General features: G+C 39.7%; 1 protein-coding gene across 2 annotated transcripts in view; it reads left to right on the top strand.

Moving 5' to 3' along the window:
• CPNE4 (copine 4) overlaps positions 1–18,107 on the top strand; it is a 684,585-nt gene that overhangs the window by 514,884 nt on the left and 151,594 nt on the right. For both annotated transcript variants that reach the window (XM_025291737.3, XM_006057472.4), the window contains exons 6-7: positions 1,703–1,786; positions 4,673–4,762. In XM_025291737.3, coding sequence (XP_025147522.1) covers positions 1,703–1,786; positions 4,673–4,762 — 174 coding nt within the window. The remainder of the gene's footprint in view (positions 1–1,702; positions 1,787–4,672; positions 4,763–18,107) is intronic.

The raw sequence follows: 18,107 nt of genomic DNA on the forward strand, positions 1-18,107 counted from the left end.
GGCAGAAAGCAAAGAAAAACTAAAAGCCTCTTGATGAAAGTTTCCGAAAGAGGAGAGTAAAAAAGCTGGCTTAAAGCTCAACATTCAAAAAACTAAGATCATGGCATCTGGTCCTATCACTTCATGCAAATAGATTGGGAAACAATGGAAAAGTGAGAGACTTCATTTTTGGGGGCTCCAAAATTGCTGCAGATGGTGATTGCAGCCATGAAATTAAAAGATACTTGCTCCTTGGAAGAAAAGCTATGACCAACCTAGGTAGCATATTCAAAAGCAGAGACATTACTTTGCCAACAGATGTCCATATAGTCAAAGGTATGGTTTTTCCAGTAGTGATGTATGGATGTGAGAGTTGGACTATAAAGAAAGTTCAGCACTGAAGAATTGATACTTTTGAACTGTGGTGTTGGAGAAGACTCTTGAGAGTCCCTTGGAGTGCAAGGAAATCCAACTACTCAACCCTAAAGGAAATCAGCCCTGAATGTTCATTGGAAGGACTGATCTTGAAGCTGAATCTCCAATCCTTTGGCCACCTGATGCAAAGAACTTGCTCCTTGGAAAAGACCTTGATGCTGGGAAAGACTGAAGGCAGGAGAAGGGGACGAAAGAGGGTGAGATGTTTGGATGGCATCACTGACTCGATGGACATGAGTTTGAGTAATCTCTGGGAGTTGATGATGGAAAGAGAAGCCTGGTGTGCTGCAGCCCATGGGATCACAAACAGTCAGACACGACTGAGTGGCTGAACTGAACTGTCTAGTATGTAATAAAAATTAACAAGCATAACAAAAGGCAGAACAGATAATAACAGGCCCACAGTGTCTGTAGTCATTGTCAACTTAAAGAAATAGTCAAAACCTAAAAGTAGAGAGTTATGTTTTATTTTGTGGGAATTTTTAGGTTTTCAAGCCTGGGAGACAGCATCTCACATGACCCTGAGAGATGGAGGGTCTTTCCATCTGTTTCACGGATGCAGGCAGGATGGGGAGTCAGGTTTAAAGAAGTTTGCAACAAGGGGCAGGTAGTCTGAACGAAGAAGATTATTGTTAATTAAGGAAAATTATTTCCTTATAATTTATTAAGGAAATATTTCTTTAGATATTTTGAGTTAAGAAATTTAGTGCTTTTCTATGTATAGGAAGATGCAAGAGTCTGGACTTAACTGAAATCATTACTTTAATATGCATCTCAGCTCTTGGGGCCAGCACCCTGAAACTTGATTTTTCACATCCTTAGTTCCTCATTCACCAAAGGGAGTGGGGGCAACTTGTGGCAGCAGCTTAATGGCTGCCAGATTGGAGGCATTGCTCTTCCTCGCTGCCTTCCGAGCCCAGAAATTAAATTTGGAGGCTCAGAATAGCTGATGACTGTGACATCCGTGTTTACTATGGCGGAAATACTCCGTTTCACACATCAGACACAGGCTTTACAATAACTAGGATGAACCTGTTTAAGACAGCAGATACACCGCTTCTTAGAGACCTGGCATTTGAACTGATCTTTGAAGACTGCTTGGGACTTCAGTCAACCAAGTCCTTTCTTCTCAAAGGACTTGGAGGTTGAGATACAGCTTCTTCTAGCCAAAGGTGATGAAGACTAAAGCGAGGAAGGGTCAAATTCAGGGATATTTTATCCAGGGCTGTAGCAAATGTGTTTGTGCAAGGGGGAGAGAAAAAAACTCATTTTTGCTTATCTATTTTAGGATTTCTTCAGTAAATCTGACCCATTTCTGGAAATTTTTCGAATGAATGATGATGCAACTCAGCAGCTTGTGCACCGAACTGAGGTGAGAAGTGCCATCTTCAGTTTTGCCATCTCGTTTCCTTAACATGATACACTGACTTTACCTTTCTTAATGTCTGTAGGTCTCCCCCAAGACCTGGGGTCTTCCCAGTCCTCTCTTTATTCTGAATGTGGGTGTTATAAGAGGAGACCCTTTCTCACACATATTCTCCACTATTGACCTTTAATACAGAAAGCCAGCAACTTATTAATAATAAAAATATGAATCCTAGTCACCATTTGATGAGCGTGATGAGGTGCCAAGCAATCTACTGAGTGATTTTACATGCATCATTTTATTTACTTCTCACAACTATGCCTTGACATGGCTATTATTACCCCATATTACAGATGAAGAAGCTGAACTTTGAGGAGGTTCATTCACCTTCCAGTTCTCACAGTGAGCAAGAGGTAGAGCTAAGGTTTGAATTGTGTGTGTTTGACCCTGAGCTTTGCTGTAATTTGAGAAGCCAATCAGCCTCCCCAGGGAAGTCCACACACAGTACTGATGTCAGGTCTGCATATGAACAGCTGCCCTGTGTCAGCAGGCACTTGATCTGGCTGCATCTCCCTCTCATACTCCCACCTTCTCTCCACATGTCTGTGAACCTCATCCTTCAGTATCCCACCCACCACTGCCCGTGACCACACACCCACTTAACAACCAACCCTAGACTCCACTTTGTATTTTATTTTCTGTATAAGTTCGTTCAAGAGAGAGACTTGTTGGGGTGAGAAGTGCATTGATAAGGAGGAATGGCTCAGAGCTGAGAGAACTGTTGTGCTCGCAGTGTAGCGTAAAGGAAGAAGGAACTGTCATGTCTCCTACAGGAGTATAGCAGGTTCTGTGTTCCCACACCTCACACTGGAAATCCAGTCCCTTTTTCCTGAAGTGGTAGAGTTGCATGTAGCCTTAGGGGAACATTTCATGTCATATTTAAGCTAAGCAAAAACTGAATAATCTTGGACAGGCTTGTCTGTGAATGTAATTTGGTACATGGTTAGCATTTAATAAAAGAATGAATACATGAATGGGGCTGGATATACATAGTATGTCCACTCCCTGTAATAGCACAGTGTGACTCTTTGGACAGTCACAAACTATTCCCTAGGGAATAGTTTCAAATGCAACTTGGATGGTTACCCTGAGTGGCACCTCATCACCACCACCAAGTAGAACTTTTTCCCCATATAAAGATTCCTTTGATGGAACGAAGTTCTTTCAGAAGAAGTAACTGAATGTTGGAGAGAATCAGAAGTGGTACCCATTCATGCCTTTGCCCAACCAGTGCACGGGGACTTGAATGTACAGGGAGAAGGAAGAGGGGTGGCATCATATTTGACTTCTCTCCTGACGGCATCCCTTCTTTCAGTTTTAATGCTGGTAAATTCCCCTGTTCCCAGAGTGTCTAACACTTCCCCATACCCCATTGTGAGGGGCTCCTGGAGTCTCACAAGAAATGTGATTGTAAAGTTTTCCAATGAATCGATCAATATAACATTGCTTTTTCCTCTTTCTTACTCAATAGATATAAAATAACCAGGCAATACTATTCTCCCTGGGTAAGCACATGTGTGCACACACACATACAGATTTTAATTTCTAGTAGAAATTTTGATTTGCTATTGAGTTTTACATAACTGTTGTAGTGAAACATCTTCACTCTTAATATTTCTATAAAGGTGAGAGATTTAACCAAAATAATTTTATCTAACTTTTCTCCTCACTATCACTTTGATCATTCAAGGAATGAGAACAAAAAGCAAAGTCACACAGGAACATTATTTTTCTACTTTTTAATGCACTACAGGAAATTTAATAATGAGCCTACAGTATACTCAATAATTCATCATTATATTAAGGAATTCAGAAGAAGAGGGACTCACTTATAAAATAATTATGTTGGATAGAGAATTAATTTTTTTTACAATACTAAGATTTCTGCTAACTAAAAACTTCTTATGAAGAGAAATCAATATGACAGAATTCCATTTAACTTCATTTGTATGTCCGCTGGAACAGTGGTTCTCAAATATCATGCATCAGGATCACCTAATGACCCACCTAGGGAGTTTCTGTCAGTATATCTGGTTGGAATCTAGGAATTTGTACTTAAAAAGTTCCTGCAGTTCCAAGAATCACACTTTGGGACTCACCCCCGAGCATACAGTACAATCCTAGATATGAGCAAATACTCACACATTCTAAACCAAATTGAATTATTTGAATCATTTGATGGCAGAATAAGACTTGACTCAAATGGACCCTCAGGCAGGATTTAACCAAGTTCATGATTAGTAAACTGCTTTTAAAAGGATTACACTCCATTATAGTCTTAGTTTGTGATCCTGAAATTCTGAAGATCTGCCTTCATGCCCTCCAAGCATACTCCTAGGATTTTTCTTCTGACTTGCAATTTGATCTAACCAAGGTCACGGGTCACCAAAGACCACTCAACTGCAGCAATAGAATTTCCCACCTGTAGACTTTATGTGTGCTGACCTCAATAGAAGGGAATTTATGCCATAGCAATGACCTACAGAACAGGGGATCCTTTATCAGAGGCAGAGGCAGCCCATCTCCTTAATGCTACCCTCTTTTGATATAGAAAGGGTCATTTCCAACACCCACATACTGTAAAATATTATTGTTATTATTCATAAAACAACACCCAGGCTAGTGATCACAGGAGTTCTGCCCATAATGTTCACTTAGTGAGCACCTTTCAAAGGTTTACTACTGCAAGTTTTCATTAAGGAACCTGTTGCAGACAATTGTCCATTTCATAAGCTTCTCTAGCTTTCGATGCTTCTCAAGTAGTTTTTATGTTGAAAATGAAAATGTCAAGCATGTCCTCTCCCACCCACCACTCCTGTCTTTTTTCCTCAGGTTGTGATGAATAACTTAAGCCCAGCCTGGAAATCATTCAAAGTATCTGTAAACTCTCTATGCAGTGGAGATCCCGACCGCCGGCTGAAGGTCAGAAATCTGTCTATGTCTAAGAAATGCAGTTTTACATATTTAATCCTCCTGTTTCTCCTCAAGCAAATGTTGGCAGACTCAAAATTTTCTGTAGCTTTTACCTAGATCTCTTAGCATCTTGATGAAAAAAACAAGGGGTTTCCTTCTGCTAGAGCCTTTGAGGCTCCTGAGATAATAAGAGATAAATCCCAGTTGTGTTAGGTTGAGAGGCAAATCCCATGGCTTCTCAGAGAGAAATGTGGCAATAAGTTCAAGGACTAATTAGGAGTTATTATAAACACAAATACTGTTGTTGTCAGTTATCTACTGCATAAAATACCACTCCAAAATTTAATATTTAAAACTATAACCATTTATTTAGCTTATGATTATGTGCATTGGCAAGCTGAGTTCATCTAAGAGGATCTTCTGGAGAAAGGCAATGGCAACCCACTCCAATATTTCTTGCCTAGAAAATCCCATGGACAGAGGAGTCTGGTGGGCTACAGTCTATAGGGTGACAAAGAGTTGGACATGATTGAGCACACATACACCATGCCACAAGAGGGTCTTCTCTTGGTCTTGGGTGGGCTTCCTCATGTACATGCAGTCAGCTGTACCAAGCAGAGTACCTCTCTCCCTGGGGTTTGTCTGGCTATCCTCTGGAATGATCAAGGTGGTAGGGACATTTGTTTCTCATCATTCAACAGGTTAGCTTGGACTGATACACTCAACAACTTTAGGGTCCAAAGGATCCAGGACAGAAGATGCACAAGTCTTGAGCCCCAGTCTCAGACTCACATGAGGTCACTTCCTCTGTGTTCTACTGTCCAGTCACATGGCCATCTCAGATTCAGGGATGAAGAAATAAGACATAGACTCTACTTCTTGGTGGAAGGAGCTGCAGAGTATGATGGTCACTTTTTTCAATCTACCACACATGTTTTTTGAGTATCATGAGAATGTAGAAGTTGGAAGAAAAGATGCATTATGACGATCAGGATGACCAAAGAGGACAACAGGCTAGTGCCAGAACCAGATCCCCAGAGATGTTCCTTATGGTCCTTGGTCTGGCTCTCATGCTACCTTGGAAGTCCAGAAGCTCCATGTTGTCAGTGTCCCAGAGGTTATTCTATCAATCAGGATGACTAAGTAGATTCAATAGAGGCCAGAGCCATAAATCAACAGATAAGTTGGTTCCTGTTTAGTGAAAAACATGGCCCTCAAGCAAACTCAACATTCGTTATCAACTTTACCAGGTCATTTTCTCCATGACCTGGATGACCTGGGTTAACTATGGGGAAGACCATTATTAGAGGGTTGTGTGAGAGCCTGAAAACAGAGCCAAAGAAGCTGGATAATGGAAATGGTTAATGGCTTCAGACTTTAAAAGCCTGGTACACCTACCACCGCAGTGGAATAATAATAAGCAGACTAAACATTCATATTGGGGGCACCAGCTCCCCTGGAAAGTGTTGGATGGGCACTGCCAATGCCTATATTTGTAACTTTACACTTTCCTTACTCTTTTTGCCCTGTAAACTTCTTCTAGTGGATATAATTATTGGATTTGTCAATGTTATCCTTCAGATCAGAATTCTATCTGTTGGTTACTCTCAGACTCTTCATGTGACTTTACATCTTTGCTTAAAAACATTGTTTGGACTTTGTACTATCTATGGACATGCTTACTTCTGTGGTCTGGATGAAGAGTTCAGAATTATCCCTGTTATCTCTTGTGGAAGCCTCCACTTTCACTGCAAATGTCTTTCATGCCAAAATCAAGACTCCTGGTTATTTGGGCCTCAGGTATAAGCTCATGTGCAGGGTGGCCAAGACCTACAGCTTCAGATCTGAGGTGGGGACTGTCACCTATACTCTGAGCCATCCCATCCCACTCCCAGGAAGAGAAATGGACCCTTTGGGACAAAAATAAGATAATGCCCATACTAACCACAGGTCAACTTAGTCCTGGGGCATTGCTAATTCAATAAAAGGAGATGGTTATCCGTAACTGAGTAAATAACAAATATGTGGAAAAGGAGAATTTTGTGGTTTTTTGAGTGCTCTGCTGTCTGTCTGTAGAGGACAAGTGGGAATAAAAGAGACACAAGAAGGAAGGAAGGAAGACACAGACAGAGAAAGAGAGGATTGGGATTTCTCAACAGCTGCACCATTGACATTTGGATTTTTTGGCAGAGGGCAGGGCAGGGGAAGGGGTTGTCCTGTACATTGTAGGATGTTTGGCAGCATCCAGGCTATGAAACACTAGTAGTAATACTTTACCCCCATCAGTCATACAGCCCAAAGTATATTCAGACATTACTAAATGTCCCATGGAGGGTAAAATCATTTAGAGAATCACCTACAAGGCTGGTTAAGACAGATTATTGGGCATTACCCACAGGGTTTCTGATTAAGCAGGTCTGGGTTGAGCCTGAGAATTTGCACTCTCCAACTTCCTGGGTGATGCTAATGTTGCTGGTCCCAGACCACACTGAGAACCCTGGCACAGACATTTGCCCCTTCGTTAGAGCCCTTCCTCAACTCAGTGCCCCCACCACTTTCTACTATTCAGTCTCGCCTCTACAATCTTTTCTCTGCCCAGCACTCATGCCCACCCTGCCCTCCCCCAAGCCTTCAGGACTTGGCACATGCCCCTCCCTGCTCCTCACTCTTCTACTTTTCTTGGATTATCATCATCTGCTACTTTCCTTCAGATCTCTTCAAAATCCCTCCACTTCCAGAAACCTTCCCTGATGTTTTTAGCTTCCATGGGTGCCCTCCAGTTCTCTGCACCCACCTCAGGGAGACACCTCTCTACTTGTTTAGAACATTTCTGTTTTCATCTCTCTTTCCTGAGCATGTGACTCATTCTTCCTGGTTTGCTCCTGCAGGGTGAGAACCATGTTTCTTTCTGTGCGTATCCATGCATCCAGCCCAGTGCTTGGCACAGGGTACACACAGAAGCTGTTTCTAGAGGGAATGGATGGAGAACAGGGAGTGCTACAAGGTTAACAGCACCTGATTGGGCTAGAGGGGATACCCAGGTGTGCTGAGCTCCCTAGGTGACAAACCCAATATCATCACTCACCTGCAGCTTTTTTGAGAGGCAGGAGAGACTTCCTATATTATTATTTATTTGTATTCATTATTTTGTCACAAATGCCATTGTGAAATTTTCATAGTGCTGTTCCACTTTAGCTTTCCCTAATATAAAATGGTGCCATATGCCATATTGGAAGGCAGCACCTCCTTGCCACCACAAAATTAAAAAAAAAAAAAATAGAAAGCGAACTTTTAAATTAAAAAAATTTTAAGCCCTCTGTCCATTTATATTCTCAGTCTTAGCAAAATTCTAACAATGAGATCTTGGTCCCAAATGAGACTTGATATCTTTAGCTCTCATTTATTCAGGGTCACAGTAACACCAAGTTGAAGTAAAACCAGCGCTTTCTTTTGTTTTATTTTTCCTATTCCTCCTTTGTGGGGAAAAATTTTTAAACAAATAAGTATTTTTCAGAAATTGATGTTTTTATTTATTTATTATGAAAATTTTTAAACATCCATAAAAGTAGTCAGTTATCTGTTTACAATAACCAAGACATGGATGCAAACTTAATGTCCATCAACAGAGGAATGGATAAAAAAGATGTGTTACATATATACAGTGGAAAACTACTCAACCTAAAAAAAAAAAAAAATGAAATAATGCCATCTGTAGCAACATGGAAATGCCTGGAGATTATCATGCTGAGTGAAGTAAGTGAGACAGAGAAGGAGAAATATTGTATGACACCTCTTTTATGCAGAATCTAATAAGAAATTATACAAATGAACTTATTTACAAAACAGAAAGGCTCATAGACTTAGAGAATGAATTTATGGTTGCCAGGTGGGAAGAATAGAGGGTAGGGATAGTTAGGGAGTTTGGAATGGACGTGTACATGGACATGTACACACTATTATATTTAAAATAGATAACCAACAATGACCTACTGTACAGCACCAGGAATTCTGATCAATGTTATGTGGCAGGCTGGATAGGAGGGAAGTTTGAGAGAGATTGGATACATGTATACGTATAGCTAAGTCCCTTTGCTGTCCACCTGAAACTATTACAACATTGTTACTCAACGATATTCCTCTCACCCTCAATCTTTCCCAGCGTCAGGGTCTTTCCAATGAGTTGGCTCTTCACATCAGGTGGCCAAAATATTGGAGCTTCAGCATCAATCTTTCCAATGAATATTCAGTGTTGATTTCCTTTAGGATTGACTGGTTTGATCTCCTTGCAGTCCAAGGGACTCTCAAGAGACTTCCCCAGCACCACAGTTTGAAGGCATCAATGCTTTAGTGCTCAGCCTTCTTTATGGTCCAACTCTCACATCCATACATGACTACTGGAAAAGCCATAGCTCTGACTATACAGAAATTTGGCAGCAAAGTGATGTCTCTGCTTTTTAATACACTGTCAAGGTATGTCATAGCTTTTCTTCCAAGTTGCAAGTATCTTTAATTTCATTGCTGCAGTCACCATCTGCAGTGATTTTGGAGTCCAAGATAATAAAGTCTGTCACTGTTTCCATTGTTTCCCTATTTGCCATGGATTGGTGGGGCTGAATACCATGAATGTTTTCTGAATGTTTAGTTTTAGCCAATTTTTTTCACTCTCTTCTTTCACTTTCATCAAGAGGTTCTTTATTTTCTCTTCGTTTTCTGTCATAAAGGTTGTGTCAACTGTGTATCTGAGGTCATTGATATTTCTCCTGGCAATGTTGATTCCAGCTTGTGACTCATTCAGCCCAGCATTTCACATGATGTAATCTACAAAGAAGTTAAATAAGCAGGGTGACAACAGCCTTGATATACTCCTTTCCCAATTTTAAACCAATCTGTAGTTCCATGTCCAGTTCTAACTGTAGCTTCCTGTCCTGCATACAGGTTTCTCAGGAGACAGGTAAGGTGGTCGGACGTTCCTATCTCTTTAAGAATTTTCCAGTTTGTTGTAATCCACATAATCAAAGACATTTGCATAGTCAATAAAGCAGAAGTACATTTTTTTCTGGAATTCTCTTCCTTTATATATGACTGAACAGATGTTGGCAATTTGATCTCTGGTTCCTCTGCCTTTTCTAAACCCAGCTTGTACAACTGAAAGTTCTCAGTTCATGTACTGTTGAATCCTGGCTTGAAGGATTTTGAGCATTACCTTGATAGAATGTTAAATGAGTGCAGTTGTGTAGTAGTTTGAACATCCTTTGGCGTTGCCCTTCTTTGGGACTGGAATGAAAACTGACCTTTTTCAGTCCTGTGGCCACTGCTGAGTTTTCCATTGAGTGCAGCACTCTAACAGCATCATTTTTTGGTATTTGAAATACCAAAGCTCAGTTGGAATTCCATCACCTCCATTATCTTTGTTCATAATAAAGCTCCCTAAGACCACTTGACTTCACACTACAGGATGTCTGGCTCTAGGTGAGTGGCCAAATGATCGTGGTTATCTGGGCCATTAAGAACTTTCTTGTACAGTTTGTCTGTGTATTCTTGCCACCTCTTCTTAATCTCTTCTGTTTCTGTTAGGTCCTTACCATTTCTGTCCTTTATTGTGCCCATCTCTGCATGAAATGTTCCCTTGGTATCTCCAATTTTCTTGAAGAGATCTATAGTCTTTCACATCCTATTGTTTTCTCTATTTCTTTGCATTGTTCACTTAAGAAGGCCTTATCTCTCCTTGCTATTCTCTGGAACTCTGCATTCAGTTGGGTATATCTTTCCTTTTTTCCTTGGCCTTTTGCTTGTCTTCTTTTCTCAGCTATTTGTAAGGCCTCCTCAGACAACCATTTTGCCTTTTTGCATTTCTTTTTCTTGGGGATGGTTTTGGTCACTGCCTCCTGTACAAACCTCTGTCCATAGTTCTTCAGGCACTCTATCTATCAGAGCTAATCCCTTGAATCTATTTGTCACTTTTACTCTATAAGGCGTTTGGTTTAGGTCACACCAGAATGGCTTAGTGGTTTTCCCTACTTTCTTCAAGTTATGTCTGAATTTTGCAATAAGGAGCTCATGATCTGAGCCACAGTCAACTCCAGGTCTTGTTTTTGCAAACTGTATAGAGCTTCTCCATCTTCGGCTGCAAAGAATATAATCAATCTGATTTGGTATTAACCGTCTAGTGATGTTCCTGTGTAGAGTTATCTCTTGTGTTGTTGGAAGAGGGTCTTTGCTATGACCAGTGCATTCTATTGGCAAAACTCTGTTAGTCTTTGACCCACTTCATTTTGTACTCCAAGGCCAAACTTGCCCATTATTCCATTATTCTCTTGACTTCTACTTTTGCATTCCAGTTCCCTGTGATGAAAAAGACATCTTCTATTGGTGTTAGTTCTAGAAAGTCTTTCAGGTCATCATAGAACCATTCAGCTTTAGCTTCTTTGGCACTAGTGGTTGGGGCATAGACTTGGATTACTGTGATGTTGAATGTTTTGCTTGGAAATAAACCAAGCTTATTGGTTGCTTTTGAGATTGCACCAAATTAGTGCATTTTTGGACTCTCTTGTTGACTATGAGGGCTACTCCATTTCTTCCAAAGGATTCTCACCCACGGTAGAAGACATAATGGTCATTTGGATTAAATTCACCCATTCCTGTCCATTTTAATTCACTGATTCCTAAAATGTTGATGTTCACTCTTGTCATCTCCTGTTTGACCAAGTTCAATTTACCTCGATTCATGAACCTAACATTCCAGGTTCCTATGCAATATTGTTCTTTACAGCTTTGAAATTTACTTTCACCACTAGACACATCCTCAATTGGGGTATCATTTCTGCTTTGGCTCAGCTTCTTCATTCTTTCTGGAGTTATTTTTCTGCTCTTCCCCAATAGCATATTGGTCACCTACCAACCTGAGGGTCTCATCTTGCAGTGTCATATCTTTTTGCGTTTTCATACTATCCATGGGGTTCTCAAGGCAAGAATGCTGAATTTGGGGTTTGTTCATTGAAATGTGAACAAGGTCCAAGCATTACATTTGACTGAAATATCTCCAGTCTCTTTCAGTCTCTCTCCCTCTTTTTTATCCTTGAAACTTACTTACTGAAGAAACCAGCCTGTTTTTTTCTCTGTGTACCCTCTAAATAGCTAGCTGGGTTTGATCAGATTCAGGGGTTGTTTTGTAGCAAGAATGTTTTACAAAGGATGGTGCTCTTTTATGATCTTAACAGTCACTGAGGCATATTGCCTACATACATGATTTCATTAGAATTTTCAAAATGGTAGTTTTCTAATTCTGTTATTCCTTCTTTATTATTTAGAGTTCTTTACAGAAAAACTGTCTGGTTAACAGTTCAAGAACTATTTGGTTCCCAGGGTGTGATTTGTATAAGAAAGACAGGAAAATGCTTTATTCTTTCTTTTTTAAAAACTATTTTCAGAATAACACATTTCTCCTCTAGCATCCTTCATTGGTGACTAATGGGATCCCTCACATTATTAAGAATTCATGATTTTTTAATGTATTCTAGTGTTTCAATCTATTTCAGTTAATATTATTCCTTTGAAATCTTATTTCGTTCCATGTTTCATGAGTTAAAACCCCTTCAAATTCTCTCTTGAGTTCTTTTGATGTAAGCTTAGTAGTTTGGATGGGATTGGGGTGGGAGGGAGGTTCAGGAGGGAGGGGACATATGTATACCTATGGCTGATTCATGTTGATATATGACAGAAACCAACACAACATTGAAAGCAATTATCCTCCAATTAAATATATTTTAAATAATAGTTTCCTTGCTTTCTGGTATCAGTTTTTTAAATTCAAGAGTTTGAATTTTTTTTCTGTAAGATATGTATCTCCTTATGAATGCTCAATCATACTTTAAAGTCTAGAGATAATTCCTCTCCATGGTTGAAGCTCTAACCCATGGAACTGTTGGGTTCCTTTGTTTAATTTTGCTTTCAGCTTTTAGAATTTAATTTTCAACAAAATTAGTTTTATAATTATATAAAATGCTTACATGATTCTAAAGTCAAAACTACAAAATATATTCAGAAAAGCTTAGCTCCTATTCTGTTTCTTCTAGTTTTTACTCTCTTCCCTTATAAGTAATTGTTGTGTAGCATATTTTAATACCTGATAGAACTAGGTTTTCTCACTTCTGTATTCTTTGTCTTTTAAGGATTTTCTTGAATATTTTATTGTTACTCTTTCCAGTCAGTTCTTTCATTGCATTTATAAGCAACTAGTTGTTCAGTCACCTAGTCATGTCCGACTCTTCATGACCCCAGGGACTGCAGCATGCCAGGCCTCTCTGTCCCTCACCATCTCCCAGAGTTTGCCCAAGTTCATGTCCCATTTGAATCAGTGATGCCATCCAACCATCTCATCCTCTGTCACCCTCTTCTCCTCCTGCCTTCAATCTTTCCCAGCAACAGGGTCTTTTCCAATGAGTCATCTCTTCACATCAGGTGGCCAAAGTATTGGAACTTCAGCTTCAGCATCAGTCCTCTCAATGAGTATTCAGTGTTGATTTCCTTTAAGATTACTGGTTTGATCTCCTTACTGTCCAAGGGACTCTCAAGAGTCTTCTCCAGCACAACAGTTAGAAAGCATCAATTCTTTGGTGCTTTGCCTTCTTGTGGTCCAGTTCTCACATCCGTACAAGACTACTAGAAAGACCATAGCCTTGGCTATATGGACCTTTGTTGGAAAAGTGGCACACTGTCTAGCTTTGCATAGTATTCCTGCCAAGAAGCAACCATATTCTAATTTAATAACTGCAGTCACAGTGATTTTAGAGCCCAAGAAGAGGAAATCTGTCACTGCTTCCACCTTTCCCCTTCTATTTGCCATGAAGTGATGGGACCAGATGCCATGATCTTATTTTTTTAATATTTAGTTTTAAGCCAACTTTTTCACCCTTGTCCCTTACCCTCATCAAGAAGTTATTTAGTTCCTCTTCATTTTCTATCATTATCTATCATTCTATCATTCTATCTATCTTCATTTCTATCATTTTCTATCATTTCTATCATTAGAGTGGTATCATCTGCATATCACTGAGGTTATTGTTATTTCTCTTGGCAATCTTGATTTCAGCTTATAACTCATCCAGCCCAGCATTTTTCATCATGTGCTCTGTGTATAAGTTAAATAAACATGAGGACAATAAGCAGCTTTGTCATACTCCTTTCTCAATCCTGAACCAGTCATTTGTTCCATACAGGGTTCTAACAGTTGCTTCTTGACCTGCATACAGGTTTCTCAGGAAACAGGTAAGATGGTCTGGTATTCCCATCTCTTTAAGAGTTTTCCACAGTTTGTTATTATCCACACAGTCAAAGGCTTTAGCATAGTCAATGAAACAAAGGCAGATGTTTTTCTGGATTTCCCTTGCTTTCTCTATGATCCAGCAAATGTTGGCAATTTGATCTCTGGTTCCTCTTTTTGAAACCCATCTTGGACATCTGGAAGTTTTGGTTCATGTAATGCTGAAGCCTAGCGTGCAGGATATTAAGTATGAGCTTACTAGCATGCCGTCATCCAGTGGTTTGAACATTCTTTAGTACAGTACTGCCCTTCTTGAGAATTGGAATAAGGATAGACCTTTTTCTGTGGCCACTACTGGGTTTTCCAGATTTACTGATATAAACAACTAGTACCAGAAGGCAAAAACTGATAGTATTTTTATTGAAATTGCAAAGGAAATCTCTTCTAATGCTGTGTTCCCAGCCCAGAACATGACTTTTCTTCCAGTTCATTCAAGTCTCCTTTTGTATTTGCAAGAGCACTTAGTGTTCCTCTTAGACGTTTAGAATATTTAAGTTTATGCCTAGTCTGTGTGTGTCTTTCTTTCTCTTCTATTACTCCTTCAGACTATTGTTTGTAAACATAAAAGCTGTTGAATTAGTTTCTCAAATTACTATTTTACTGTTGTATTGTTGTTTATAGTAATTTTCTGTAATTTTTTGGAGTTTTAAAAATATATTTCATCTGGAAATAGTGATAGGTTTGCCCCTACTCACTTACCTAGTGATTCTCCTTATTTATTTGTGTGGACCAGTGCTCCCAACACAGTGTTAAATAATAGTAGAGTGGAGGGCATACCCATTAGCCTTATCTATCACTATAGTGGAAAAGCCTCTGGTATTTCCCTATTAATTCTGACAGGTTAATTTTCTAAAGTAATTGTGAAGGTGTCAGAGACTTAGAACTTTCTCAACCATGTCTACTGAGCCTTAAATACCTGTGGTAGGATTCATAGAGGATTCTTTCTTGGTAACTCAAGAGATGATGCTGCAACCAGCTGAAATGTCTTCTGAAGTATGTAAAAGACTTTGCACCACTTCCTGAGTAGATTTAGGGTTACACTTAATATTATCTGTTTAACGAAATATTCTAGTAGTCATGTATAGATGTGAGGGTTGGACCACAAAGAAAGCTGAGTGCCAAAGAATTGATACTTTTGAACTGTGGTGTTGGAGAAGACTCTTGAGAATCCCTTGGACTGCAAGGAGATCCAACCAGTCCATCCTAAAGGAAATCAGTCCTGAATATTCATTGAGAAGACTGATGTTGAAACTGAAGCTCCAATACTTTTGCCACCTGATACAAAGAACTGACTCCTTGGAAAAGACCCTGATGCCAGGAAAGATCAAAGGCAGGAGAAGAAGGGGACAACAGAGGATGAGATGGTTGGATGGGATCACCAACTTGATGGATATGAGCAAGGTCCGGAAGTCAGTGATGGACAGGGAAGCCTGGAGTGAAGCCCTAAAACTGAACTGATGTATTTAATATCTAATACTACCTATTTAATGAAATAGGTTTAATAATTGATATTGGTTATTTAATGAAATTCATATTTTATATTAGCTATCCAATGAAATATATTTAACGTTAGCAATTGTATGAAATTATCCATGATTTCTATGGCATATTAGTTCTGTTCAGTTCAGTAATTCAGTCATCCCCAGCTTTTTGCGACCCCATGGACTGTAGCATGCCAGGGCTCCCTGTCCATCACCAACTCCCAGAGATTACTCAAACTCATGTCCATCAAGTTGGTGATGCCATCTAACCATCTCATCCTCTGTCATTCCCTTGTCCTCCCACCTTCAATCTTTCCCAGCATCAGGGTCTTTTCAAATAAGTCAGTTCTTCACATCAGTTGGCCAAAGTATTGGAGTTTCAGCTTCAGCATCAGTCCTTCCAATGAATATTCAGAACTGATTTCTTTTAGGATGGACTGGTTGGATCTCCTGGCAGTCCAAGGGACTCTCAAGAGTCTTCTCCAATTCCTTAAAAAAACTGCAAATAGAACTGTCATATACCCAGCAATCCCACTGCTGGGCATATACACCATGGAAACAAGAATTGATAGAGACACATGTACCCCAGTGTTGATCACAGCACTGTTTATAATAGCCAGGACATGGAAGCAACCTAGATGTCCATCAGCAGACGAATGGAAAAGAAAGCTGTGGTACATATACACAATGGAATATTACTCAGCCTTAAAAATAATACATTTTAATCAGTTCTAATGAGGTGAATGAAACTGGAGCCTATTATACAGAGTTAAGTAAGCCAGAAAGAAAAAACACCAATACAGTATACTAACACATATATAGGGAATTTAGAAAGATGGTAATGATAACCCTGTATGCGAGACAGCAAAAGAGACATAGATGTATAGAACAGTCTTTCAGACTCTGTGGGAGAGGGTAAGGGTGGGATGGTTTGGGAGAATGGCATTGAAACATGTATATTATCATATGTGAAATGGATTGCCAGTCCAGGTTTGACGCATGATACAGGGTGCTTGGGGCTGGTGCACTGGGATGACCCAGAGGGATGGGATGGGGAGGGAGGTGGGAGGAGGGTTCAGGATGGGGAACACATGTACACCCGTGGCGGATTCATGTCAATGTATGACAAAACCAATACAATATTGTAAAGTAAATAGCCTCCAAAAAATTTTTTTAAGTAAAAAATAAATAAAAAATAAAACAAAGAAGAGTCTTCTCCAACACCACAGTCCGAAAGCATCAAATCTTCAGCACTCAGCTTTCTTTATAGTCCAGCTCTCACATCCATACATGACTACTGGAAAAACCATCAAAATCACTTCATTTACTTCTAACCAAACTTTGAGGTAGATTCCATGTGTTCATTTTACAGATGGAAAAACTGAGGCTCAAAACCCCATGCATTCAAATGCCAAATTTCATGCTTTTCGTTGAATTGTACTGCCTCTATTTTGTTGTATTTCATATAAAATAAGTCACCCTTATTTTATAATATCGTTATATCCATATCACATTACTCTTACCCAACCAAAATGTTTATCATCATTCAAATATTTAATAGAAAGACATGTCTCTATGTAACATCGTTCATAAAGTCTGAGAAGCTATCAACTATTGACTATACCATTAAAGGGAGAAAAAACACTCTCAGTGAAGCTATAACACAGTGCTTTCCTACCAATTTGTGGTTGTTAAGAAAATAAATATGTGTCTCTTTGATCCTGTGAAATATGATATGAATCATTTCCTTTGATTTTATCAACACATTATTAATATCTAGTATATATTTGTTGGGAGACACTGCTGGTATTTAGAATAGATTCTTCCAGAATAGAATCTTAAAGAGGAAGAGAGGGAAAGGCGACCACCAGCAAGTATTATTAACACCCTACTCGTACCTAACACTGGGGGAAAGACCATGCAGAACAACCCAAATACCATGTAAGCACCCAGAGGCCCTTTCCTGTCCTGTTCTCTGGTGCTCAAACTGTACAGGTAACTTGTAGATTTTCCCCTAGAGAGTTTATCAGGCATCCTCTGAAGATAATTGATAGAACCTAGTTGCTTTGAAGAGGAGTCTAGGGTGTTGAGGACCAGTTGTTTCTATACAAATTTGCCACCCAGCCTTATTAAGCAGAGAGGCCCGGGTTATTAACTGAGGTCATGGTGGGGTGGGCACAAGCAAGACAGAACCAGGAGAAATAAGTAGCAGAAAAGAAAGAGAAGGAGGTCCTCCAAGTTAAAGCAAAGGTGAGAATCTCAGGAAACCATGAGGGTTGAGAGGAGGCCTGGACACACATCTAAAGCAACCATGCAATGGCGTCTTCACCAGCTGCTCATCTTGGTCTTTCTTCATGCCCTCCCTCTTCTGCAGCCATGCCTGGGTGATTTAAAACAGCGTGTTCACAAGCTTCCTCCTAACTCCTCACAGTCGGATTCCTGGTCAGTCAGCAGAGTGCTCTGTGGAATCAGAATCCCAGTAGTCCCAGAAGTTTCAGTGTAAAGGTTTTCCTAAGCAGTGCTGGTGCAGGCCATTAAGCATACATGGATAAAC

The sequence above is a fragment of the Bubalus bubalis genome, chromosome 1 (genome assembly GCF_019923935.1).
Source record: "Bubalus bubalis isolate 160015118507 breed Murrah chromosome 1, NDDB_SH_1, whole genome shotgun sequence".
NCBI classification, from domain to species: Eukaryota; Metazoa; Chordata; class Mammalia; order Artiodactyla; family Bovidae; genus Bubalus; species Bubalus bubalis.